The sequence below is a fragment of the Sciurus carolinensis genome, chromosome 1, assembly GCF_902686445.1.
Source record: "Sciurus carolinensis chromosome 1, mSciCar1.2, whole genome shotgun sequence".
Taxonomy (NCBI): domain Eukaryota; kingdom Metazoa; phylum Chordata; class Mammalia; order Rodentia; family Sciuridae; genus Sciurus; species Sciurus carolinensis.
In genome coordinates, this window is record NC_062213.1 from 3496654 (window position 1) to 3523494 (window position 26841).

The 26841-nt window shown below is 45.9% G+C and overlaps 1 protein-coding gene across 17 annotated transcripts in view; it reads left to right on the forward strand.

The window, feature by feature from the left end:
* Positions 1–26841, forward strand: part of Ptk2 (protein tyrosine kinase 2) — a 252489-nt gene that overhangs the window by 43747 nt on the left and 181901 nt on the right. For 14 of the 17 annotated variants that reach the window (XM_047525728.1, XM_047525608.1, XM_047525598.1 and 11 more), the window contains exons 2-4: positions 6832–6927; positions 22336–22378; positions 25560–25906. In XM_047525728.1, the coding sequence (XP_047381684.1) occupies positions 25807–25906 (100 nt within the window). In that variant the 5' untranslated portion in view covers positions 6832–6927; positions 22336–22378; positions 25560–25806. The remainder of the gene's footprint in view (positions 1–6831; positions 6928–22335; positions 22379–25559; positions 25907–26841) is intronic. The other 3 variants (XM_047525648.1, XM_047525716.1, XM_047525721.1) reach the window with 2 other exon arrangements.

Sequence of the window (26841 nt, forward strand, 5' to 3'; positions counted from 1 at the left end):
GCTTGGGCCATTTTCTTATGTTGCTGACACACTTGATTTTAGGTATGCTGTCAGCCTCAGGGATCACAGTTTCCACCCCAATCCCAAGGCCACTGCAACAAGGCAGCAGGACATGTCTTCTCTAAGGAGGGAGTCCCCATACCCCTAGGTGACACACGGGGTCCCACGTTGGGTTCCAAAATTGTTAGAAGTACCGAGACGTTGCAAGAAGTCAAACATGAGCTCGGAAGTGGGTCAACAAGGCAAACTTTGCTTCTGCCAGAAGAGTGAGCTACCTTACTGGCAAGCCTGAGTGGGCCAGCACCTGCTTGTATCTCTAATGTGCTGCAGCTTGACCTGACAGGAGGCACTTGGGGTTGCACTCTACACAATTATCTAATTTTAAAATTGTGGTGGACAAAGGGAAGAGCAATAGTTAAAATGCCTACAATTGGATCTTACATCCCAGTTAAGGCTAAATTCTGTATTCTGAAAATGGACCATTGAACTTTGTAGTTCTTAAAAGGGAAGGGCACCATAAAAAAGGAGTTTGTTGCAGCAGAATAACTTGAGAGCTAAGTCCATGGCAATAGACTGGAGCAGAAGGGTGAATGCTGGAATTTCTGGAGAAGTCTTGGAGATAAGCAGTCAGGGTGGTGCCAAAGCTGAGGACAGGACCTTAGACTGGGCGACTGGTTGTTTCTGAAGGCATGTTTTTGATGTTTTTTTGGGGGGGTTAGTCATACCTGAATTTAATTCTTACCTTGGCTGATTTACTAATATGACTAAAAAAGTCAGATAACCCTTTTAAGCTGAACTGCCTACCTGCTGTGGCAGGACTAATTCCTTGAGAGGTGTTTTGAGGACCAGTGCTCCTGAGAATCTTAGCACAGAACCCCAGCACAGAGCTATTTGGGAGGAAATGCTGCTGTTGTGGACTGTGGACTCTTGTCACGTCTGCGTTTGGAGCAGGAGGAGTGTACAGATCATGTATTGGAAGAAGGAGGACCTGTGCTTTGTGCACACTGGCATCAGTGGTCTAAAGCAGGGGTCAGTGGACTGCAGCTTGGGGGCCACATCTGCTTCATAAGTACCTTTTTGTGGGAAGGGAGCCAAACTGAGTTGTTCACGTACATGTCATCCCTGCCTGCTTTTGTGCTGTGGAGGGAAAGTTACTGCAACAAAGAACCTGAAGTAAATGCCTTTGGCCCTTGTAGAATACCTCTAGCTTGTAGGAACCTCGGGTAGCAGAGTCCAGTGCACAGTTCAACAAGAGGTATAGTCCTCAAGAGACCAGCAATACCTGCAGCCAAAGAGGGTGAGAGACTATGTGGAAGTACTTGGTGCAAAGGAAAGAGCTCTCACCGGACAGGGAAAGGAAGCTTAGTTGGGCAGGAAGCTGCAGAAGGTCAGGAAATTTGTAGGACCACCATGGGAGATAAATTCCCACAATGGCTGGGATAAAGGCAGAAATTGCCCCCAGATGTCGATGCTGTAACGGTGTTGCCAGTTGTTTAACCTGCCTCAATTTGAGTTCTTAAAGACCAGAGTATTCTGTCCGAGTGAGTGTGCACTTGTGCCTGCTCGCACCCTGGATCGCCCTTGCTTTTGGCTTTCCTGCATGCTGCTACACAACACTTTTAGGTCTTCACTGTGGGACTGCTGCCCTGTAGAAAGTCCAGAAGCATGAGAATGAGAAGTTTATTGAAGTGACTTTTCAAAGCCATAGGTGTTCCCTTGTTTTTGTTTCGTCTTGTGTTTGTAGTAATGGGGATTGAAGCGAAGGGCACTTCATCACTAATACTGCATCCCCAGTCTTTTATTTTTTAAAACTTTGAGACAGGGTCTTGTTAAGTTGTCCAGTAGGCCTGGGACTTGCAATCGGGAATTCCAGGTGTATGGCTACCATGCCAGGCTTTCCTCTTTAAATGCAGCAACAGTGCACGTTAACTGTAGGACATTTAAGAAAAACACCACACGCCAGCCACCAGTGAGTTCTGTCTTCCAGACATGACCACTCGCAGACTTTTGGGAGCTCTTTCTGGGCATTTTTCTTCCTCAGTGAACATTCTCCTATCTTTTCTAGAACCCACGGTGCAGGCGCAGCATAGGCGTGATGACTGCAGCTGCGTATTCTGCTTCCTGAGGCACTGTCGTCCTGACTTCTGTGACAGCCATTTCTGGTTTTCTTTCATTTTCTCCCCGTTTTGTATCTCTCTACATTAGGATGACGCTTGGCTTAGTGTTATATTTTATGTGGATGGAGTCTCCCTGTGTACATTTTTTTGTGACAGTGGCTCTGTGACAAAGTGGACACTACAGAGCAATGGAGCAGAGACAGCTCTTCAATAAATGGTGCTGGACATTTGGTGTCCGTATGGGGAAAATGCAGTAATGTGTTGTGCACATTAAGCAAAAGCCAATTGCAAGCATATTTATAGATGGAATGCAAAGGGCTAAACAGAAAGGCTGGTATAATGGTGATCTTCAGTAAAATATGTGAACTACATGTGATTTAAAATATTTTAGAAGCCAAGTTTAAAATGTACAAAGAAACAAGTGAAATGAATACTTTATTTTCTCTAGTAATGGCCTAAATACATTCTAACATGCAACCAATATAAAGATGATTGGTGCACCTTTTCTGATGGTGGTCTGTCTCTATTGACACTGCTTCTCAGTGCTGACGAGAAGGTGCTCCCTTGCACGTGGCCACTGGCTGCCACCTTGGACCACACAGTTTTAGAGGATGACCATGAATAATATCTATTTATCTGGACACAATAAGCATAAAAGAAACATTGATGAATGTACTGCATTAAAGTTAGAACTTTGTAATTGTCAGAAGACCTTAGTGGCAAAAAAAGGTGCATGGGAGAAGACATTGGCCACTTGTGGTTCCGTCGTCACATGTCACTCAGTGAGAAGGAGGCAGCCTGCTGTCAGGAGCTGGTGAGTAGGTGGAGCAGTGCTCAGAGGGACCATGGTGCACTCCACTGACGCAGGGCTTGTTCCTTCTCTCCTGGTTTTTTTTTTTTTTTTTTTTTTTTTCGTTTCCTTTCTCAGGCTATGTTGTTTATATAGTAGAAATTAGGAACTATTTTCTTGTTGAACCACACCTTTATCATGAACAAATAATCTTTGTCTTTAAAATGCTTTTTGTTAAATCTGCTTTGTTGGATATTAATAGTAATGCCAGTTTTCTTTTGAAATTTCAGGGTATATCTTTTCCTATCGTTTTTGTTTCCTTTTTGTAGTCTTACCTTTAGCTGTGTTTCTTTAGTAGATTTAGTTGGGTTTGAATTTTTAATGCAGTCTAGATATTTTCCTTTCATCTGTTTTAGTTGCACTTATTGCTGATTCTGATCTGTTTGGGTCTTGTCCTGAGGCCTCTGTGTAACGCGCGTTCACTGTCTGCACTTTGCTGTGGCTCCCCTCCTTCCCTGTCCTCTTGTTTGTGGTATTGTGGCCCTTCTGCCCTCTGTATGCTGGGTAGCCAAGAGCCTTCCCTCTGTCAGTGTGTGCTCTGGAGGATGCACAAAGGTCATCTCCTTGTCCACAGTGTTGTGATGTGGGATAGGCCTGTCACTGCCCCTTCACAGTGCCACCCACCCAGGCTTACCACATACTCTTCTCCCTGCTGAAGGCTCTGTCTGGGATCATTTGTCTTTTACTTGTAGGGTACTGTTTAGAAATTCTTTCAGTTTCTTTGTTGGTGACAGATTCTTTCACTTTTTGTTTATCTTATGTTATTGTGGAGATTCTTGCAGGGAGTGTGGAAGTGTAGTTGAGCAGTTGCTCTGTTTTGGTTCATCTGAGGGTCCTGTGGCTTCTGCTGGATGCCTGTGGTGGTTCCCCTGGCTCCCCTGCCTTCCACCCAGCACGCTGTGACTGCTGGTCGTACCCGTAGGCTCAGGCACATGTTCCCTCTGGAGTCTCGGGCTGGTGCAGCTTGTTCTTGCTTTGTTTTGTAAGTTAGTCCCCTCCCCAGTGACCTTCCTTCTTTTCTTATTTCTCCGTGGAACCAGCAGCGTTTGATGATGCGCCACACGGCCAGTCACATGGGCTCCTGTGTCCCCACTTCTCGTGTCTGGGAGACAGTTTCTGGAGTGTGTCTTCCAAGCACTGCTCCCTCAGCCCTGGACTGTGGCTGTCATCCGCTGGCATTCCTTCAGGGTTGGATTTGGTATCACGGCATCTCTGTCTTCATCTTTCTTGACTGGAGTCTTTATTTTGGTGGGTATCCCAGCAGAGGGCCATTGCTGTGTGCAGTGTCCTCGGGCACAGTGAGGGCAGCCACAGCACTCTCCAGCCTGCTGCTGCGTCTTCACGCCTTTCTCCGGGCACACGGCATTCCTGGCTCTGGCTGTCCTGGGGCTTCCTTACTGCCGCTGTGTGGGAACACATACTTTCTGTATTTCAGGGGGCTTTGTGTTTCTGTTTGCTCACATTTTGATGCAGGACTTTCTCCAGTGGCTTTCTGAGGCAGGGTACTCACGAAGTGGGACTCTCGAGATTGGACTGAATGCTGGATGGTGGTCACTGGCTGTGGAATTCTGTGTTAGCTTCGTTCTTGCGTGACTTGGGGGAGGCTGCAGTGCTGCTGAGTTTCAGGTCTGAAGCTGCTCTGATGTTGTACCCTCCCTGTGTCACTTGCTCCTCGCTCCTCTCGGGAGCCTGGAGGGCTTACAGTTGTCAGGTGGTGTGCGTGTGGGTGCTTCACCTCCTGTTGCCCCCGTGGGGCGCCCTGCTCTCTGGCAGCAGCTGCTCTTCAGCTCTGCGGCCTCTCGGTGTTAGCCTCTCAGTCCCAGAATTGGTCTCCCCGTGACCAGTGCTCGGGTTTCTTGTCCTCTTGCTCTACCACCTTTTTGTTTTCTGTTCTTTCTTTCCTCCTTTCTTTCTGTTCTACTTTCAGGACCATGACTTCAATTGGATGAAACCCCTATTAGGTTTGTTTTTGTACTGGGGAGTGAACCCAGGGGCCCCTAACCACTGACCCACATCCCAGCCCTTTTAAAAAACATATTATTTAGAGACAGGGCCTCACTGAGTTACTTAGGACCTTGCTGAGTTCTGAGGCTGGCTTTGAATATGCACTCCTCCTGCCTCAGCCTCCTGAGCTGCTGGGATTACAGGCATGCACCACCAAGCCTGGCCCTGTTAGTTTTTATTTTGGGTACAGGTACTTTAACTTCTGAGAGCTGCTTTTGCCTTCTGTTTTGTGATGACAGTGACTTCTACCTCTGGTTCCTTTTTCCTCCATGTTGGCGCCCCTGCTCGCCCCCTTGTTGGTCTCTGGCTCCTGCATCAGAGGCTCTTCTCACATGCCTAGGAGAATTTCCTTGCCATGAATCAAGAAATTCTTTGGAAGCTTTAAACACATGGTGGGCTCTTTCAGCTTTGAGTTTTGTATTAGGACATTCTGGATAGGCCATGTGTTGGGGAATCCCATGTTGTGATGTTATCTTTCCTCCTCGCCTGATCAGATCCCCCAAGAAGACCCTGACTGCCTCTTTGTTGCAGGATAAAGATCTGAATGACTAACGGGATCTACCGGTTAGTCCCGTTGGCCAGGTCTGCTCAGCCCAGAAGTGCTCCTTTCTAGAGTGACCTCCAGTCTGGCAGGGTGGGGCAAGGCATGGACTGCTCACTGTGCCTACTCCTGGGACTTCACCTTCTCCCCTGGTCTGTGGCCTGTACTGCATTGGACTCTGGGTTTCTGCACCTCCTGCTCTGGAGGGGGTGGGTGGTGCTGCCGGCCTCCAGTCTGGTCATCTTGGCCTGTCCAGTCAGTCGCTGTGCCCCAGTATTTGTTGTTTCTCTTCCAGAGTTTTTTCTTCCTCATTTGTTTTTGTTTCTGTCTGCATTAGAGACTTCTCTTGCGGGTTACACCAATGTTGAGTTTTTTTTCTCCTTTCAGTTCTCCTTGGCCTGTGTGTTTGGTTTTTAGTTTTTAAAAAATATCTCTTCAGCGTAACGTTAGTGGGAGGGGGTGAAATAGACACGTGCCTTCTGTTTCCCATCTTACCCTGAACTTATTAGCCAGCTTTATGGCAGATTGGTTTGCTCTTGTTGATGTTTTAATAGTTTTTTGCTATTTTATTTGTGGGTTTTTTGGTACCAGGAATTAAACTTGGGGTCACTCGACTGAGCCACATTCTCAGCCCTAGTATGTATTTTATTTAGAGACAGGGTTTCCCTTAATTGCTTAGTGCCTTGCCATTGCTGAGGCTGGCTTTGAACTTGAGATCCTCCTGCCTCATCTTCCTGAGCTGCTGGGATTACAGGCATTTGCCACCATGCCCGACTTTGTTTTCTGTAACTAAAGTATAGACTTGGAGACATGGACTGTGGTAAAACATATATTTTATATAATTATGTTATAATATTACATATATATTGCATTTTTTATTTCATTTGTTCATTATTAACTAGTGGATGGTATCCATCACTTAACCCTCTTGCACATGGGCACCTTTATATCAAGGGCCTTTGATGACACTTGAGTAATAGTTGTCACTTGAGTGTCACTTTTTTTCTTTTTTAAATATATATACGTGTGTGTGTGTGTGTGTGTGTGTGTGTGTATATTTTAGTTGAGGATTGACATGATACCTTTATTCATTTATTTTTATGTGGTACTGAGGATCAAACCCAGTGCCTCGCTCATGCTAGGCAAACCCTCTACTACTGAGCCCCAACCCCAGCCCCTGGTAATATTTTCATTCTTCATTCAGGGTCTAGCACAGTTGGCATGGTGTGCGCACAGAGGCTGACTAAGGCGGTGGATGCAGTAGTGCTTTGAAAACGCATGAAGGAAGGGGGTCACATGTGTGCGTCTTGTCTCTTCAGCTTGCCCTGGACTGCCATGGAAGGAGAAAGGAGGCACTAGTGGTGTTTCCAGATCATCTTTGGACGTCTTCGAAGACCTTTGCTGCCTTCTGAGCTGTGAGTGTGATTCTTCTACACCTGTGTCTTGGTCGTTTTGTCTGCTTTCCTTCACCTGTCCTAGGATCTCTGTGACACGTAGTAGCAGCAAACAAAACAGTTGATTTTGGAGGACAGGTGAGGGAAGAGGCCTGAGTCCTTCAGTGCCACTGAGAGTGGAAGCTGTGTGCGGGTTGCTTTTCTGGATAGGCAGGCCATGTAATGATACTAGCTGACTTTAATAACACTTGCATACTCTGGGTATTACAGATACCAAGTTATAATGACTGACGGAGTCCCTGCAGTAACCTTCTGATTAAGGCTTGCATAGACAAATAGAGGGTAAAGCTTGCTGGGGTTATAACTAGCAATGCTGGAATTGAGATTCTGCCTGACTTCAGTGTGACCTCCTACTGGTCTCTCTCTTATTCTCATGGACTCTGGGTTTAGATGTTGGCTCAGCTGTTGATTTCCAGTGGTTCTCGCTTATCTACAGGATGCCTGAGACTGCCATAGAATCTGACCACATACATACCGCGTTTTTCCCTATGCATATTTCTTTGATAACATTTAATTTATAAATTAGGCATGGTAAGAGATTAACAAATAATAGCTAATAATAAACAATTAATTGTTATATGCTGTAGTAAAGGTTATGTGATTGTGGTCTTTCTCTCTTTTTAAAACATCTTTTTGTATTTTCAACTTCTCACTTTTTTTTTTTTTTTTTTTAACTTTTCATTTTTCTGAGTGGTGGTGGTAATGATACTGGGAATTGAATCCAGGGCCTACACAAGCGTGTTACCGAGCTACATCACCAGCCCTCAGCTTTTCGCTTTATACGAAGTGCTTTACAACTTCTCTTTGGCATATCCAGATGGCCAGAGTCACTGCGTTGGTGATTTGGGGCCATTATTAAGGAAATAAGTGTTACATGAACACAAATACTGCATGCTGCTGCATTTGTTCTGCTGACTAAGGGGTGGGTAGCTTATATAGCATGGATACACTGTACAGAGGGATGGTTCATGTCCTAGGTGGGATAAGGCAAATTTTATCATATTACTCAGAATAGCATGCAATTTGAAATTTAGGAATTGTTTCTGGAATTTTCCATTTAATAATTTTGGGCCACGTTGCCTATAACTAAAACTGCAGAAAATAAAATTATGGATAAGGGGCCAAGGGTGAGGGGTCTTGTATACTAACACTTCAACCTTAATCAAGTTGTTTAATGTACCTAAACCTAGTTTCCTCCCCTGACAAAAGGGACTGTTACAGGATCTTCCTTATGGGATTGTTATGAAGATACTGTGAGGTTTGTATAATGTGTTCAGCACTCAAAATTGTTAGCAAATATTATTTGGTGGTATTTTTTTCCCCATTATCATGAGAGTAAATCTGATCTCGAAAAGGAGGAAATGGAAATACTTCATGAGGAAGGGTGTGCTGAATTCTTCATGTAACAGAAAGGTCAGGCTGAAGTTGCCATTCGACCTTGGGATTTAGCACAGTGGAGGTCATTTGGTGGTGTTCAGAGCAGTTCAGGAGCTTGGGGAGAAGCCTGCTGGTGCTGTGGCTCGACTTGGTGGCTCCTGCTCTGAAGAGGGAAGGTAGGCAGGTTGCATTTGGGTTGCGCTGGGCCTAAGGATGTGACCGCCACCATCACGTACCCACCAGTTGGGCGCTTACTCATTCCAGTTGCACTAGGTAGGCGGTGCTATTGCCACTCTGTAGGCAAGAAAACGCGTGTCTGGAGGACCAAGCTGCTTTCTGCAGAGTGAGCAGCTGGCACAAGCTGGGACTGGGAAGTGGAGTGTTTGGATCTCGGCTCTTGCACACCTCTGTCTCTTTTGTGTGGTGCTGGGGATTGAGCCCGTCTCTCTTTGACCTGCACTTTGCTGGCTGCTGTTGTGCCACCTGGGTGGGCAGGAGCATGGGCTCACAACATTTCATTTCCTGAGAAACTTAAACTCAGGAAAGTGAGCAGTGCGATCTGTTTCTGTGGGAACGGTGGTGTGCTTCTGGAAGAGTGTGTGCCAGAGGTTCAGCTCCCAGTCTCCACTGGAAATGCTTTCATCAGAGGGCTCCTGCGGTTCAGAAGCAGGATGGCTCTGGAAGGCCGTCTTTCCAGTCTTGCTTGCAATTGAGATGCAGGAGTTATAGGTGAAGAATGATAGTCATAGAACAGCTGTCAGGTGTGTGTGGATCTGAATCCTATGTGATTCTTATAGTAGCTCAGTAAGGGGTGACTGCTGCTCCCATTTTAAAGATAAACTGGGCCTGGAGATGTTGAGAATTTTGTGTAGGGTTCCTGCGATGGTATCAAGTTCTCCAGTTCTTCACTTGGAGCTTAGCCCTGGTACTCAGCCAGTGCACCATGGGGTCAGGTGCTTCACTGGCAGGAGGATAGCGCCACCTGCTGAGCTGGCCGCACACCTCGCCCATGCTTCTGTAAAGCTCCATACACAGCGCTCTGCCACTTGGTCCCTGGCTCACACTGAGGGAAGGGTGGGTTCCCATCAGACACTTGTGAGAGTGAGAAGGTTTGTCTTCCCTAGCAGTAGTCAGGGACCTTTCCCTAGCTTTCTTATATTCAGAACTGATGAGAGGACAGGTGAGCTTTTCTTTCTGCTTGTTTTTGCACATCATAGTTTTCTTTAGGGGATGGACAGGCTATTATGAGTGGGAGTAGCAAGGAGGCATTTTAGATTTTTGTCCATTTTTCATGAATTCTAAGTGGCTTAATAAATCACACAAACTTTTCAGTGTTTCTTTGATAAACTGTATTAAAAAGCATATGTCTTAATAAAAATTTCAATTAAAGATGGCCAAAAGCTTTGAACAGGCACTTCATCCATTTTGTATGGACGACAGTGTGCCCATAGAAGGATATTCAGCATCCACAGTCATTAGGAAATGCAGACCACACCACAGCGAGATGCCATCGGAACCCGTGGGGCTGGTGGCCTTAAAACAAGCAGACGGTGGAAGTGCCAGAGCACAAGCTTGTGCAGCAGCTGCAGCTCCTGTACTGGCCAGCAGGAGTTCACTCTGGAAGCGGCTCGGCAGTGTTTTTATGTGGTTGGACACACACTTGCATGACCCAAGAGGCCTCCCCAGGTAGTCATCAGCGGCTTTCTTTGTTATCACCAGAAGCAATTGAGACACCTCAGCTGGTAAATGGATCAACAACTTTTGGTCCTTCTGTACAGTGGGGTCCTGTTTGTCAGCAGGAAGGAATTCACTGCTGACTTGGGCAGCAGGCTGGGTGACTCCAGAGCAGCTTGGGCTGCACCACCTTGTTGCTGCTTGTGTAGCATGGTGCTTCTGGTGCAGGGCGCCAGGGCTCTTCCTGGGGCAAGGAGGTCTGCCTCTGTACTGAGCACTGTCCAAGCTCACAGAGCCAACTCTACCTCACGAGGCCAGGCTTTAAAAAGAAGACTTACGTAAGTGGAAACACAGTCATTTGTGCCCAGTTCTTCTCTGCAGTTGGAGTAAAGTTTGTTTTTCTCATATTAACTGTCGTGGAATATGTGTGGCCCACATCTCAGCGTGGATGCAAACTCTGAAAGCTTTTAATTTGGACTGTTCAGTTGATTTTTGTGATCTGATTTATTTGTGGCCTAAAGGCATTATGCTTTGTGTAATTAAATTTTATTTCACAGAGGTTATATAATTAGCACACATAAATGTTTTTACAAGTTAAATTGTTTTAGATTCTTCCCTGTTCTAGCTCTGGGGAAGTTTTACCAGCTTTACAACTTAATAAAAAACTTGCTGTCTCTGATACACATGAGACAAGTTTAATTATGCATTCTTCAGCTCTGTGTTTTAGTTATCAGCTATAAGTATAGGGTACAATTGTATTTAAACTGATAGAGATAAAAATATACACAGTAAACAATGAAAATTTGTGACACTAAAGCTTCATGATCATAACTTGAGTTTCTGGAAAGTGTGCAGGATAGTTGCTTCTTACTACTTTGTGGCACATTTTGAAGTGTTGTGGAACGGCTGTTTAGCATCCCCTTCCCCCCAGAGGGGAATTCAAGTAGGAAGTGTGTGCGCATGCTTGTTCTCATTTTCATTTGAAAATCGACTGTTTGACTGTGGAGATGAGAAGGGCATCGTTTCTGCTGTGCTCTGGTCAGTTAGTACTGCAGTGAGGTGTGTGGCAGGCAGCCCCAGCAGGTTTGCTTCTCAGCGCCTGCCCTTCTGTGTCAAGTGTCCTACTCTCCCGTAGGCGGTGCTTTACCCTCGCGTCCATACCTGCTGGCCACCGCCTCCGCCTGGCCACGTCCTGTGTAGTGTCTGCTGACAGGCTTCTCGCAGGTGGTGTTGAAGATGGTGGTTGATCTGCTTTAAGTTTTTCACTGTCTCAGTTCGCATTCTTTCTCTGGAAATCTCTTGGTTCCCTTGCAGGCTCCAGAATTGGTGCCATTCCCACTTGCTTCCTCCAGGTGGCAGTCACACACAGCGGTCTTGGGCTCCATCGTGAGCGGAATGGCCAGTTTACACTGTGCTCATTCCCGTTGCCTTACCTGTGGAGCTTAAGTGCATTTAAAGTATCTTCTAGGAGGTTACATGGTTTCATTGGAAAGTTATTGTAAGTGCACACTAGCACAAAAATAGAACTTGAGTATAAATTTATTAACCATGTTTATTTTCCCATATCTTTTAAAAAAGATATTTAACAGGCCCTAAAATGTATTAAAAGATACTGAACTGCTTTAGCATCTCGGAATGACTGAGCATCCTCAGATGAAGACTTCTATATTCACCCCTATGTCCTCTGCCTTACCCTCTCAGGACTTTGGCTGGCCTTCTCTGAGAGCCTTTCCAGCATCCTTTCCAGTTTGTTGCCTCTGCCTCTTTAAAAGTCTTTGTTTTGAAAAGCTTTTGTTTGTGAAAAAGATTCAGGAATTTGAACGTCGAGCGCACATGCTGATGAGCCCACGTCCTTCACTGAGACCCACTAGCTGTCCTCAGAGTGTGCGTGTTCACACAAGGCCTTGCTCTTCCTCCCCTCTCCTTATACATGCACGTATGCAGATGTATATTCCCATGCCTTTGTTTCCACTGACCCTTATGCCATTGAGTTGCAGGCACTATGCCCTCTTCCCCAGAATATTCAGTGTTTACTGGGAGAAGGGTATCTTTACAATACTAAAGTAGCAACGTAATTATCAAATTTACAGGATCTAGCATTGACATGTGCTGCTGTCTGGCATGTGGTCCTTGTTCTTATTTTGGCAGTTGCCCTATTATTGTCCCTTACATCAGTCCTCCTTCTTATTGCAGGGTCCTCTCCAGAGTCACGTGGCGTTCAGTCGGCTCTCGACAGTCTTTTCAGTCTGGATATATTTCTCATTCCTTTTTGTGCATTGATAGTTTTGAAAGCTATGGACTTGTTGTTTTGCAGACTGCCCCTCAGTTTGGGTTTGCATGATGTTCTAAGGGTGAGTTGAGGAGTGTCATAGAAGTGATACTGTGGCAGGAAGCGGGAGCAGGGTGACAGTGTTGTTCTGTGATCAGTTGTGCATTCATGTTGATGACTTTAGGCAGTGGTTGAGGGGTGGTCCTGGACCAGCATTGTCCCCTGGGAATTTGTTGGACTCATAAGGTGTTTATGAGTAAAAGAATGGACAAAGGAGATATAACAGACTCAGTGAAACTCAGGCCAGCAGAAAAGAGCCGGTTACATGACATGACGTGGACAGGCCTTAGGAGCCTTGCAGGGAGGACACCTCCTGCAGTCTCTCACACCAGGTCATTCTGACCTGCAGTAGGAGGAAAGTCACCCTCTCTGGGGAGATTGAGGGAGTGCAAGAGCCTCCTGGGGAGCTGAGCGGCTCTTCACCTGCGGGTACCAGGACAGAGGCACTTGTCAGCTCAGGGAGCATGCACTAGGGAAGGAAAGCCTGCAGACAGACGTGAATTCTGGGGACAGTGCGTCCACACAAAGTCAGGGCGAAGTGACCCAACACCTTCACACACCCTTAAAAGAAAGGTTTGTGTTGGGCAAAGGGACGAGTGGATGGTGACAAAATAGGGACATGTGAGCACAACCTGGGCAGTGCACATGTTGAGGATAGTAGATTCTTGTAACTTTGCCATGTGTCTGAAAATTATCACAAATGCAGAATACAAACAGATTAAACTAGACAAGAGGGGAAGAAAATGGGCAGGAGGGAGGGTGGCCTTCCTGATGGAAGAGCTGGGGCAGTTCCTCCTGGACATGCTTACTGAAGCTGGCCAGAATCATGTAGAAAGCTGAGGGCACCGCAGCGAGGAAGGCAGGCAGGACCTGAGAACCCTTGCCCGCTCCTGCCGGGTCTGTCGCTCACGTGGCTCTGGTGGCAGGGCTGCAGGCGAGGCACTAGAAGGTGAGCTGTGGTTCTCAGAACAAAGCACTGCTGTTCTAAGGGGAATGTGCGGCAACAAGAAGGGCAGTGAAGGCTGAGGGCCAAACCTGGTCTGAACCGCCCCAGTCCCTGACTGACCGCACCTGCACAGAGACTTGGACACCATAGGCAGGGCCCACAGGAGGAGAGCGTGACCACTGCAGATCAGCAATTCCCATGCAGTACAGTCTCTGCTGCTGTGACTTGGTGCTGCCCCCACCAGATCCAGGTCTGGTGGTAGGAGGTATGAAAGAAATTTGGGATAGGGCTGCTTGGAAGTAGGAGCACCCAAGATAAACCCAGAATCGATGAATTCTATCCAAACCTACTCTCATCAAAGCACAGAGGGGCACTGGCACCTCCCAGGGAGCCATGCTAAAGCATGCAGCCACGGAAGCCAGTGAAGCTGGTCAGAGCCACCTCAGAAGAGTGCAGGAAGATTCCGCATCCTGAGTCCAGGGCACAAGCACAAGCACCTTCACCTTCACGCAGAAGTGGCCTAGAAGTGCTGACACTCCCAGTGCCCAGACTGTGGCCTCTAAGCTCTGTTTCTCACCAAAAGGCACGGGACCACCTGGAGAATCACTCATCTTAGCACGGGACAGGGAGATGACGAGAAGTGCCCAAGAGGAGGAAGATGCTTGGATGATACAAGAGACATGTCAGAGGACCCAGGAGATGATCTCAGGGGACCTCCTTGTACCAAATCAGAAAGAAGTCTAGCAGCCAAATTAAAAAAAAAAAAAAAAAATGACAGCCACAGATGACAAGCCACCAACTAACATAAGGATCCATGAGGATGCCATTACTGGTCATGTGATAAGAAGCAGATCAACAAATGAAGGGGGGTGAACCTCCCTTGCACAGAAGAATAGGGCTGGAGCGTGAGGAGGGGTATCGATGGAAAGTCACCTTTCATAGCCACCTGGCAGTAGCTGCTTGGGGCAAGACCCTTGGTGGGTCTGCTTCTCCTGGGAGCCTTGATTCCTTTCAGTGGGAGTTGGTGTTTGCAGACTCATCTAGATACTGGGGTGTTTCATACTGGGATGTTGCTGTTTCTGGGTCTTTTTAGAAAGAAAAATAAAACATGAGTTTTATTCTGGTATTTCCAATTCACATAAGATTGTGTATTTTTACTTCCTGCTTTTACTTGTGTATTTTATTTTTCTTAAAATCTTGGATCTTAATATGCACACATGCAGTTGCTTTTTTATAGATATAAAACTGTTTGTAGTTTCAGAATAACAATATCATCATAACTGCTAGACCTCTAAATAAATACCTTTGAACAAGTCTTCTTTGCTTCACCTTGGTTTTTTCCTATATAATGATTAAAGACATTTTAAGGTTCCTTTACAGTTCTTCCCTCTTCGGGTGTTGCCACACTCTGGGATATGCAGTCTAGTTCCTGTGTTTTAGAGTCAGTCCAGAGTCTCCTCTGAGTCAGGCCAGCCTTTTACTGGGCACATTGGCCTCACTGTTGCTTTTGATGTTGGGGAACACAGGAACTTCACACCCAGTGATGGGAGTATCCGTTTGTATACCTGCTTTGCACAGTAGTTTGGCAGTGCTTACTAAGATTAAATATAAAGTGTGATCTGGTAGTTCTGTTCTCAGGTCCACATGCAACAGAAACATGCATGTGTGCACAGGAGACATGCCATGAAGACCAGCAAATGCCACATGTCAGGCTTCTTTCCTCGCCCCACAGAGCAGTTGTTAAACGCCCACCAGCACCGCTTACATCTGTGTCCCTCTTTTTGCACACACGCGAATGTATTCGGGATATCTAGAGCAGTGCTTGGCCTGTAGTTGGTGCCCACTTACTAATTCTTAACTGAATGAGAAGAACAATAGTTCTTTTAGGACAGCTTTTAGATGATTGGGAATGTCAATAATTAGTAGGACTTAAGTTTATGAATTCTGTTAGTCAAGCAGTTTGGGTTTGCAGATGCCAGAAACTTACCTCAGACTTGCTAGAATTAAAGAATGTCACTTTATGCCACGTGGACTTCTAGGATTGGGGTCACAGATGCTCATGTGTTCTCTTCCACTTTCTCCTCCCTGTACCTCTCTCCCTCTCCCACCCTGTCTTGGAGAGGACTCTTTTGTTCCTTTTCCTCTTCGTCTCCTGAGGTCCGGGGACTGACGCGCCTTGGCAGGTTGGATGCTGGGTGTGGAGTCATGTGGGAATGGCGCAGCATCCTGTCCTCTGACAGGCATCGGGCAGGAACTCTTGCAAAGGCTCTCACACAACTGTCCAGCTTTACAGGACAGTTTCTTACTCTTAGAAAAATAAAGTTCCTTGAATGTAAGGTGTGCTCTCCTACAGATGTTCCTTAGGAGATGAGGCCAGTTTGTTGACGGTCACAGTGTGAGTTGGAATGAAGTAGTCTTAACTCCTGGAAAGACAGGTTTCCAGCTTCACAGTAACTTGTTTTAAATGTCAGCCACATTCAGCAGTATGACTTTGTATATCCCTATAAATTTTAATTTTCCTGAGGTGCTGGGGAGTGAACCCAGGGCCTTGTGCATGCTACCACTGATCTGTACCCCAGCCCAGCACTGTGACTTGGGGAGGAATAGTTATTTGTTGCTAAGAAAAGGTAAATGTTTTGCCCAAGGAAGACCTTGTCAGTTTTGGTGGCCCAGAAGTAATTATCAAAAACCAGTAGAAAGGAAAACATCTTGCTGGTGAGAGTTGTTTTTAGACGTGAACTTCATGTACAGAAAGAAGGAATAAATCTGTAAGAGATGGTCAGAAATTTCACCAGTATTGTAGCAGAGACAATAAAATCCAGGCATGATGACTGCTGTGTTTAAATTTGGAAGCTGTTTAACTACATGATTAGGGAGGTGTATTTTCCAGATGTGGTTCCACATCTCTTAGGCTGTTAGGGGCTGCTGTGAGGTCTTGAGCCTTCTAGAAACTTGATTCCACATACCTACAGGTGACTTTTATTTGTTACAAATGTATTTATTTTTGTCCTTTAGTTCTAATTCATTTCCTATTAATTAACTTCCCTTTCTTCCCTTTGTCTGGAACATGAATCTTTATAAGATTGTTAAAAAAAAATCTCCAGTTCTTTGTTTATCAAGGTTTTGCTTTTTTGCAGTGCTGGGGATGGAACCCAGGGCCTGGATCTTGCTGGAACACAGCCCAGTCCAGATTTAGTGTTTTAAAACTGAAATGTAGGGCTGGAGTTGTGGGTTAGTGGTAGAGCGCTTGCCTAGCACGTGTGAGGCCCTGGGTTCGATCCTCAGCACCACATGGAGATAAATAAATAAAATAAAGGCATTGTGTCCATCTACAACTAAAAATTAAAAAAAAAATTAAAACAACAACAACAAAATGGAAATGTTATTCACATACAGCACATGGCATCTGTTTAAAGTGTACATTCACCTCTGTCATTTATGGAACCCTCTAATCACCCAGAAGGAAGCTCCAGGCCCACTGATGAAGGGCAGCTAGGCTTTTGTCACTCTGGCCCCACCCAAGGGAACCACTGATCTGCTCCCTGTCTCATTAGAGATTCGCGTTCTGGGCCTTTCCTATAAAAGGAATCATACGGCGTGTGGTCTTCTGTGGCCGGCATCATGGGCCACAGCATGTGTGGTACTTCATTCCTTTTTATTTCTGAGTAGTATTTGGAGATATGTGTGCTGCAGTTGCTCGTAGGCTGTCGTCTGCCGAAGCTGCGCCTTGTTTTTCTGTCCTATGACCATATTCTCAGCATTCTTCTTGTTCCCTGGAATCGGCAAGTAAATACGAAGATAAAAGTGCCTGCAGAAGGGCGGGCCTCTCGAGTTCCTGCCCTGGCCCGTCAGCCAGGGCTCTCCCATGACTTTTGCATTTGGGCCTCTCAGAGTTCTTGCCCTGGCCCGTCAGCCTGCGCGCTCCCATGACTTCTGCATTTGGGCCTCTCGAGTTCCTGCCCTGGCCCCGTCAACCTGCGCACTCTTATGGCTTTTGCATTTCAGTCACTCGTTTTTCCTGAGGAAGTCAGTTCTGCTGCAGCTGTTGATCTGTCTTGCATTCGGAAATCTCAAATCTGTTTCTGCGTCACACAAGTTCCTGGTTAAAAGTGGGAGGAAGGAGGGCTTGCGAACACCCCCTCTGCCAGTGATCCTGCCCCAGCGAGGTACAGCCTGGCGGTGCCTCTGAGTTGCTGCTGCTTGTAATCAGGGCCCTGGGGCAGGATGGAAGTGGATGGACACGACAGTTCTGCCTTGTCACGTGAAATTCAAATATGCGTAATCGAATATCAGTTTTGCTAAAAAACTTTTACAGCTTGTCAGCCCACACATATTTGAATCCAGGAGTTCACTGGTCCTTTGTAAAAATGCATTTTAATAGTTTCAGTTCAAGTTGATAAGACTTCAGTAATTTTAGTTACCAAAGTCTGGTCCTTGAACAAAGAAATGTTAAGTTTCTTTATTGTTCTCACAATGGAACCTTTAACATTGAATGATTATGTTTTGTGTACATTGGACAGAAATGACTTGAGTTTCACAAACCCCTTCGTGACATGTCCCGGGTATGGGTTTCCTTGGGTCCAGGAGGCCCTGGGGAGAGGAATGTGGAATGGACAGGGCTGGGCAGGGAGAGGTGCTTGTCTTGGACACAGAATCTGGGGAATCACCAAAAGCATTTAATCAGGAAATAATAGTTTAATGTTTTTAAAAGTGAAAAACAAATGACTCATGATGAACAAGATACCAGCGTTTTACATAAAGGCAGAACCAGTATTACTCATTTTTCCTTCTGCTCGAGCTCTAATGCACAGCCCTGTTCCTGATTGTTCCTTTACTATGATTACTGTGGGCTTAATTTGCCCATATGTGTCTGACTTTTTAAGGTAAAAATAGACAATTGATTTTCTCTTTTATTATATAAGCACTTAAAGTTTTGGTTCCTCTTAGCTCCTCTTTGACATGAACACAAGATTTTGGGTTTGTTTGTTTTTTTAAGTTATATTGTTTTTAACATTTCCTGATTTCTCTGGGTTTTTTGACCCATGTATTATTTACAGAGGTATGGTTTCATTTGTAAAGAGGGGCCCTCTACTTAGTGTTCCCTTTAAGAATTGTGTTTTGTGTTCATCTATTATTCTGAACAGAAACTGTAGCCGTGTGGTACAGAATTCAGTGGTGTGCCCTGACTCCCACTCTTGGGCTCCTCTGTTCTCCTCCCATCAGGTTCTCCCCAGATGGATCACAGTCCTGGTTGCCCTTGTGCCCTCTCAGAGGTGTTTCCTGCATGTGCATGGAAGCATAGGCGTTTTCTTTTGCTTTGCACCAACACATCACATGCAACACCTTTCAATACCTCTTTTTCAGTCACTTAAAGATTTGTCTGAAGAAGTCGTGTATTTTAGGACACGGCACTACCTTGTTATTATATGTTGCTTTTTTCATTAATGAGCATTTTCCACAGGCAATGAAAACATTTTAGGAAACACCTCTTTAATGCGTATGGAGTCAACTTGCTTTGATATTCTCAGTTTTGTTTATTCATTCCCATCCTGTTGATCACACAAGCTACTCCCAGTTTCTCAGCATTACAAACAAACCTATGAAACATTGACACCCTGACCCACCGTGCTCAGCTTAAAGGTGATTGGTCGGAGATGTCCTAGATCACTCTGCCTGGTGCTAGGACCAGGGGTGCTCTTATTTATGAGCTTGTCTTCTGGTGGGCTGCATTTTTGGGGGTCCCTAGTTGCCTGGCTCGTGGCGCAAGCATAATGGATGCAGTCAGCCATGCCCAAGAAAGAACTGGCGCCATCGGCAGGTGCCAGGGGCTCTCCCAGCCCCTTGTGTGGATAGCCATTTTATTCTATCAACTGTGGAAGGTAGGTGCAGTTTTTAACTTAGCTGAGGAGAAAACCAATCCACAGACTTAAACAAAGACTGCCAAGGTCTTGTGTAGCTGAGTCTGGGATTCAGGGAGTTGTAGACGAACCTGCTTTTTATGTGCGGAGCAGTGGAAGGATGAAATGATTCTTCTTTGGCATTGCATGACTGTCTCAGCTTCACAAATTCTGATTGTATCACAAACTCCCTTTTTAAAAACATTTTTTAGTTGTAGATGGACACAAAACCTTTATTTCGTTTATTTTTATGTGGTGCTGAGGATTGAACCCAGTGCCTCACACGTGCTAGGCAAGCACTCCACCACTGAGCCATGACCCCAGCCCCAGCTCCCTATTTTTCTAAACCTGTTTTCTTGTTCTTGGAAATGATGGCATAAGTAGCTGCCTCAGTTTATTGGGGACTAATTAATTATCTTTTTGTGTTATTTCTGCTGTCCTGGCATCAGATGCAGCCCTGTGTGTGCTGGGTTCCCCTCCTTGTCCATTCACTCCACTGGCACCAAAGACCCTTCTTGCGACTCACTACTCTGTCCCACTCGGCTACTTTCCTCCTCCTCTTCTGGTGCTGCTGCTGCTTTTGGAGAGAACCCAGGGGTGCCCAGCCACCGAGCCACATCCCCAGCCTTCTCCCTCCACACACATTGTTTTGGTTGCTAAGGTTGGCCTTGAACTTACCTTCTGCCTCAGCCTCCTGCTCGCTGGACTCACTGTGGCCGCTGCACATGGGAGGATTAAATGTCTGCAGTCACACACACAGGGTCTTCTGGGCAGTGCTGGACAGGCCCCGAGGGCTTTGACGGGGAGGGCTGTTATCTTTTCCTTGCCCCTGCTCTTCGTCTGGTTCCTGATCCTTCAGCTAGGAAGGTGGCATTGCATCATATTTGTAGGCTTGTTGTAAATTATATAAAATTTACCCTTTTAAAAATATTTTTTAGCTGTTGATGGATACAATATCTTTATTTTTATGTGGTGCTGAGGATGGAACCCAGTGTCTCCCACCTTTGAGGCAAGCACTCTACCACTGAGTTACAGCCCCAGCCCCTAAAATTTACTCTTAAAATGGTTTTAACATTTTATGAAGTTTTTTAAATCGTGATTAATAATAAGCAAAAAAAATACAAACCTGAATTCTACCAGATTTTACCTGTTTGGCTAACCGATATTAAGTGCCTCACATTTCTGCAAACAAATTTCCAGAGCTTTTGCATCTTGGAAACCCGATGTTCCCATCCTTTGACGGGAGTCGTGGAAGGTTGAAATGCTTCTGCTTCTCCTTGCTCCAGCCCCTGGTGACCACTCTTGTTGCTGTCCCAGTGAATCTGACTCTCAGGTGCCTCGTTTGGGGAAGCCATGGGTGTGTGTCCTTTCATGAGTGTCCGTTTTGCTGGGCAGCGTGTCACTGAGGTGCACCTGTGCCAGAGGTACCTTTCTTTAAAGGCTGAAGAGCACTCTGCTGTATGTGCACATTGCATTGTGTGTTCGTCTGCCAGTGGACACTTCGTTGCTTCCTGCTTTGGCTCTCGTGAATGTGAGTGTGCAAATGCCTCTTCCAGAGCCCACTTTCAGTTCTTTTGGGTGTGTTTCCACAAGTGAGCTTGCTGGGTCAAATAGTAGTTCTAGTTTTACTTTTCGAGGAAGCTCCACATTGTTCTCTGTGACAGCTGCACCATTTTCCTTTTGACCATAGGACGTGCTAAGTTGCTTAGGGCCTCACTAAATTGCTGAGGCTGGTCTCAAACTTGTGATCCTCCTGCTTTAGCCTCCTGAATCCCTGGTATTACACAGTGGTGTGTGCCATGGTGCCTGGATTAATGATAAAAATTTTACAAGTGTCTCCATAATTTTCCTGGTAAGGTGGAATAGTATCTGCTGGTATTCTACCAGCATGACAAAACCAAAAACAGGATGGAATATGACAAGGAGAGCCAGCCAGTGTACAGCTGCTGGAAGAAGGAGCTGTTCTTCTGTACCTGGGATGGGGTATGTACCCTCGCTGGAGTTGCTAACGTTTCTTTCTTTTTTTTTTTTTTTTTTTTTTTTTGCGGTACTGGGGATTCTCTTGTGCTTGTGAGGCGAGCACTCTACCAGCTGAGCTATACCTGCAGACCCGTGCTAACATTTCTTGAAAACAGAGCATGGAGTTCGATGGTAGCAAGATCCTGCCTCTTCAGCTGTAATGAGGGACATCTGGAGGATAGTGTTGAGTTTTCACTCTGCAGCTGAGGAGTGTTGGGCATGGAGGGACTGCCTTCAGCACACGGGCTGCGTTCAACTCCACGTCCAGCTTTGGCTCCTTGGTTCCCTAGGTGGAACAGCATAGTTGCAGTGAGGCGAGCAGTCCAGTTGTGCTCAGCAGGGCTTACAGAGCAGGACAACTCAGCCCACGTGGGAACGGGACGTACAGAGCGCACTTCCAGACCTGGTAGCCCTTGGTGTCTGAATTACCCTTGGTCAGCGTGGGCAGGCCCCTCTGGGAATAGCCCCTGGGTGGACTGGAAGTTCGCTGAGCTCTGGCCTGTCCCGTGTGGGCACGACTCTGCAGTGTTACTGGAAACTAATGCTGCACCTCACACATTTCAGGAGCTTTTTTTTTTAATTTGATAGCAATTAATTTCCCAACAGTTTCTCGGTTGGGAATTGAGCTGTGATATTCTATATGGCAAAACAGAAATAAGAAATGATCACTAATTAGAGTCTGGAAGTACCTTAATTTTACAGGATTAATAATAAGTTTAGAGGTGTTTTTTGTTGTTGTTCTTTTTAGAATATGAAAGGAAATCGTTTTTGTGCCATTCATCTTGAGGTCCTTGAGAGTCTATCCTTTTTAGATAACTATTGTATGACCCAGCGGACAGGAATATTAGAGCAGGTTGTTTGGGGAAGAGCTGCACGTTCCCGGCTCTTATGTTCAGCATTGCTTGACTGGGTGGTGTGTTCACTTCCTGGTGATTTTGGTGCGTGCCCCAAGTCTAGCGTGCACTCTGGCGACTTTCCTCTGCATTGTTCTGAGGCAGGGTCAGGCATACTGGAGGGTCCTGTGCAAGCCTTGGGGTCTAGAGAGCTGGGCTGGCTCATTGTCTCTCTTTCTTTACTTCCTGTCTTTGTCCCTCTGATTCTCACTGTAGTTCATGTATACTTTGCAGGCCGAACTGGGCAAGTTTCTCTGGACACCTGTCGCTCCCTCAGGTAGGTGGTGCTTTTTTGTCGTTCCCTCAGGTGGTCATTTCAGGGTGCTTTGCCTGTGCTAAGAACTTGGTGTGCATCCCAACTCCCCACTGACTGGTTATTTGTGATATTAGGTATGCTATCCAAGTTCTGAGAGTTGCCTGTGTTGTTGGAGGTGTTGAGAAAATAGGCCTGAGGGCTGGGGTTGTGACTCACTGATAGAACACTTGATTAGCACGTGTGAGGCCCAGGGTTCAATCCTCACTACCACATTAAAAAAAACAAATAAATAATATACAGGTATTGTGTCAATTTACAACCAAAAAATATTGAAAAGAAAATAGGCCTGAAATGCTGTAGCAAACTGGTGAAGAGCAGACTGGAACCAGACTGCGTGGGCTCGCTTTCCATCTGCCTGAATGCTGTGTGACCACGTGGTCTTGGAGTACCTAGCCTCTCCTTGCTTGGGTTTCTGCTTCCCAGGATTGCTTGTAAATAAAGACTGGATGTGCCAGTGTTTTCAAAGTGCCCAGAGTGGGCTGGGCATCGCCCCATTCTGCTCTCATTCCTCGGCGCCGCCTTTGTGCTCTCACGGCTGGCCTGTGGTCTGTGCTTGGTGGGCCTCAGTGTTGTCATTGTCCTGGTTCACAGATACAGAAACTGAGAGCCAGGCAGCCAAGTGATTCTTTCTTTGACCCACAGGTAGAACTGGGGTTCCTTTGTGTCTTCCAGGCACAAATCCAGGGCCTTCCCCAGAGGTCCTCATGTGAGGGAAGGGAGGTACAGCAGTTGCCAGGAACCTTCGCCAGGAAGTGACCAGCCCTGGTACTACCCCCTCTGGGAACTTGGTTGTATTTTGAGACTTGTCTTTTCAGAAGGCGATCATCCTATATTACAACTAATGTTTCATTTTACTTTATCAAGCTATGGTTTTTGTTGCTAGGCTAAAATTTTTCTAAAAATCATTTGTTTTTATGGTGGAAATAGGAATAATGGCAGAAATCATAATTAGTGATCTCAGTGGAAGTAGGTAAACTTGGTTTAGATACCGAGCATTGGGAAGTCAGTGTGTGTTGTAATTATCAGTTGCTAATTGGAGTCTCTGCATCATGGGGTGTTGAAGTCATTTAGGTCTCTGACTCCTGGCTGCTGCTGGCCTGGGAGGGCAGGAGGAGAAGAGCTGGGAGCATCATGAGCAGTCTCTCTTCCGCTCCCTGCTGGCTGACATCAGCGTACTCAACTGCACCTGGCCTTTCCAAGGAGCGCTGCTTGGCATAGCTGTATGGAGAATGTGACGGCCAGCATTGTATTTTATGCACTGCTTTTGGTGGCAGTTACATGCAACTTTTTTATTACTAGTTCTTATCCAGGGACCTTCTCATTTGAGGTGGATTGGACAAAGTGGTCCACAGCTTGAGGAGGTTTGGCGTGGTGCCCACAGCCCCCACCAGCCTCTGGACTTTAACTCATTTCACCCTGTTTCCATTCTTGCCCTACTGAGATTTTAGTGGGAGTACCCAAGTGTGGCAGTTGTGTGCTGCTTCTCCACCATCTGCTTCCCACAACATCCACACCCCTGGCTCTTGCACAGTCGGAGGTGAGGACACGTGTCTGCTGGACTAGATCATAAAGTAGTGTGAGGTGTGGCAGAGGAAGGCTCAGGCCCTCTTTCTCCACATTCCCTCTCAACTTCGTCTTCATTTCCATGTCACTGCCAGTGCCTTCGCCCAGTGGCCCCCACCTGCTTTTCTGCCCAGGTGGTGGGTGGGGTGTGTCGGGTGGGTTGGTAGTGTAAAGGCCCTGGCCCCTTCTCACCGTCACCATTGACAGTGGGATGCAGTCCTACTGATCTTGAGAGGTGGCAAGTGCAGCAGGGCTGGAACGTAGAATATGGGTGCGGCTAGTGAAGGGTCTAGTGTAGAGAGGCGCTCGCCTTCTGCTTAGGAGATTGCTGCAGTTGTCAGTGGGTGGCTGGGGCGAAGCCCAGGCTCCCTCTGGGCTGAGGTGAGGGTGTGCTTGCTTGCTGCCATAGCCGCAGCCCTCCCCTTGGCACTGGCTGGCACTGTGGTGTTCCCAGGGGTTCTGAGTGCTGTTTGCCTTTTCCTTGTTTTTCTAGCCTGTTTACTTGTGCTTTTCAGGAGCCACTTTCTTCCCAGTGCTGCCCGGAGTCAGAGTTCACACTGGGGAGTGATGTTTTTTCAGTGGGGCTCAGGAAAGGTCACAGGAGGCCGAAGCAGAGCCTGGAGACAAGGCCATCATCACGGGTAGCAAGAACTGAAGCAGACTGTCCAGGGCGACGGGGTACAAACAGGCCTCTTGTTCTCTCGGGCTTTGTCCGGTTTTTGCTTTCAGCAGTTGGTGAACTCATAAACAAAGCTGTGACCATTTGCAAAGTGAAGTACTTGAGTCACAGTTCGTTTATGAGATTGTGCACCCAACAAAATGACCCACATATCAGGAAAAAAGAATTGTACCAAGTGGCAAGGCATCCCTGTGCTGAGCGCCCAGGCACGGGAGACGGGTAGAATGTGTTCAGATAGCTCGATTTTTGTCCTGACCTTGACTCTCTTGTCAGTTTGAATAGAAAAAGTAAGTAACTTTGCTGGTGCAGACTGTTGGGGTATCTTTTTCTTTGCTCTGAGTGTATTACTCACTTATCTTTCAAGTTAAAACAAAAACCTGTATATCTTGGATGTCTTGAATTCTTGTCTTTATATTTTCTAGATAGTTTATATATCTATGGGCTTATTGTGAAAGTATCAATCACGAAATGTATTCTGCCTCAAATATTTTTGGGGTCCTGTGGACTTTTTTCTTGGAAATTAGTTTTTAATGTTGATCAGGACTTTTCCCCACCAAATTACTCTTATTTCATCAGAATGATTATTTTGACTGCAAGGTCAGAATTAGATTGGTAAAGTGCCAAAGGCATGACTTTGAAAACAAAAATGGTTTAGGAGCCATCTACAGACTCGATCTGGGTCAGGCTAGATTTGCAGCTCACTCAGTTTTAGAGTCGGCTGTCAGCTTTGTACACAGAAGTCTGCCTGATGCATTGAGCAGAAGGGCGAGATTAGCATATTCATAAGGTGCTGGCTACTGTCCTTCTTTCCTCCCTCCTGCCCTCCCTGCCTCTCTGAATGAATCTAGGAACACAGACCCACAGGGTCCAGTAACTAGCTGGTTTCCTTCTGTTTGGTAGCTTCATCTGGCCAGGATGGTCTGTGCTTCAGATTTCGAAAACATGAGAAGATTCAGTAACTGAGAGGCACCATTCAAGTTGCTGGAAAACATTACAGAAGGAGCACCTCCCAGATTTTGCTTCAGTCTCTGAAGAAAGGTCTGAGCCACAGGGAGAGCTTAGTCTCGCTCTGGATCGAAGCAAGTGTTATCGAAGCAGTGAACTGAGACTCTGCAGACACCGGGCTTATCTCGATAGGATTGGGTGCATGTTGTTGCAACTGGCAGGCCAGGAGGCCCTGAAACCAGCAGGTGCCATCTGTATGGAGAAAAGCGGCTGTAGTCCATTTCCAATGTGTTGGGCTAAAGGTATAAATAACTTACAAATCTGTTTGGCTTATGTTCTATTTAAATTCATGTTTTTGCACTAAAAAGGTAGATAAGAGCTTTTCAGAATTTATTTCAAATAGGTTTACTATTAAATTTGCGCAAAAATAGATATTGATGCAGCCTGGGTTTACAAGAATCACACAACCTAGTTAAGTAACTTTCTCTGGTAAATACAGGGAGGTGCATTTAGTGAGCTAGGTTGTCTTTTCTTGTTCTGTCCTGTGCCTCTTGAAAGGTTCATTCTGCTTAGCACATCCCTATTTGCTCTGTGATATGATAGTTTTTAAAGAATAAAAAGACCAATTTTAACTTTATAAAGACCGTAGGAAAAGGAATAATGTGGCTTTTCTTATTTAAAATGTTGCTTTCCTTTATCACTATAAAGCACTGTAAAGATTTGTGTATTTAATTTAAAGGTCTGTATTATTTTAAGTTGAGCATATCACCAAGGCCCAGAAACTGTGAATAAACAGTTTTCCACTCTAATGTTGTTAGGGTTTTTATTCACATAATAGTGTAGGTATCAAAGTTGGCATTTTCATTGTAACATTCAGGACAGTATTTGGGAAACATATTTAAAAGTTAAAAATGCCATGTAATTAGTGCATGCTGAAGCCAAATGAATTTACCTTAAAGTATCTAAGCAAAGTCCTTAATGAAGAATTTAATAAGTCCGTTGTAACTTAAATATATTTAAGTGTTGCGTTGGTCCCCGAGGAAGGATTTTCAGGAGGCACCTCAAGGCAGAAAGCTGCACTCGTGTAAGCAGAGTGCAGGCTGACTGGCTTTGGGTTCTATGTTGAAATTTCCAGTCCACTAGGATGTGGGCATGTTGACAGCAGACTATAGTCGCATCTGTTAGTTCTTCCTTTGGTTCTTGCACACAGCACGTGTGGTGCTAGGACTCTTCTAGT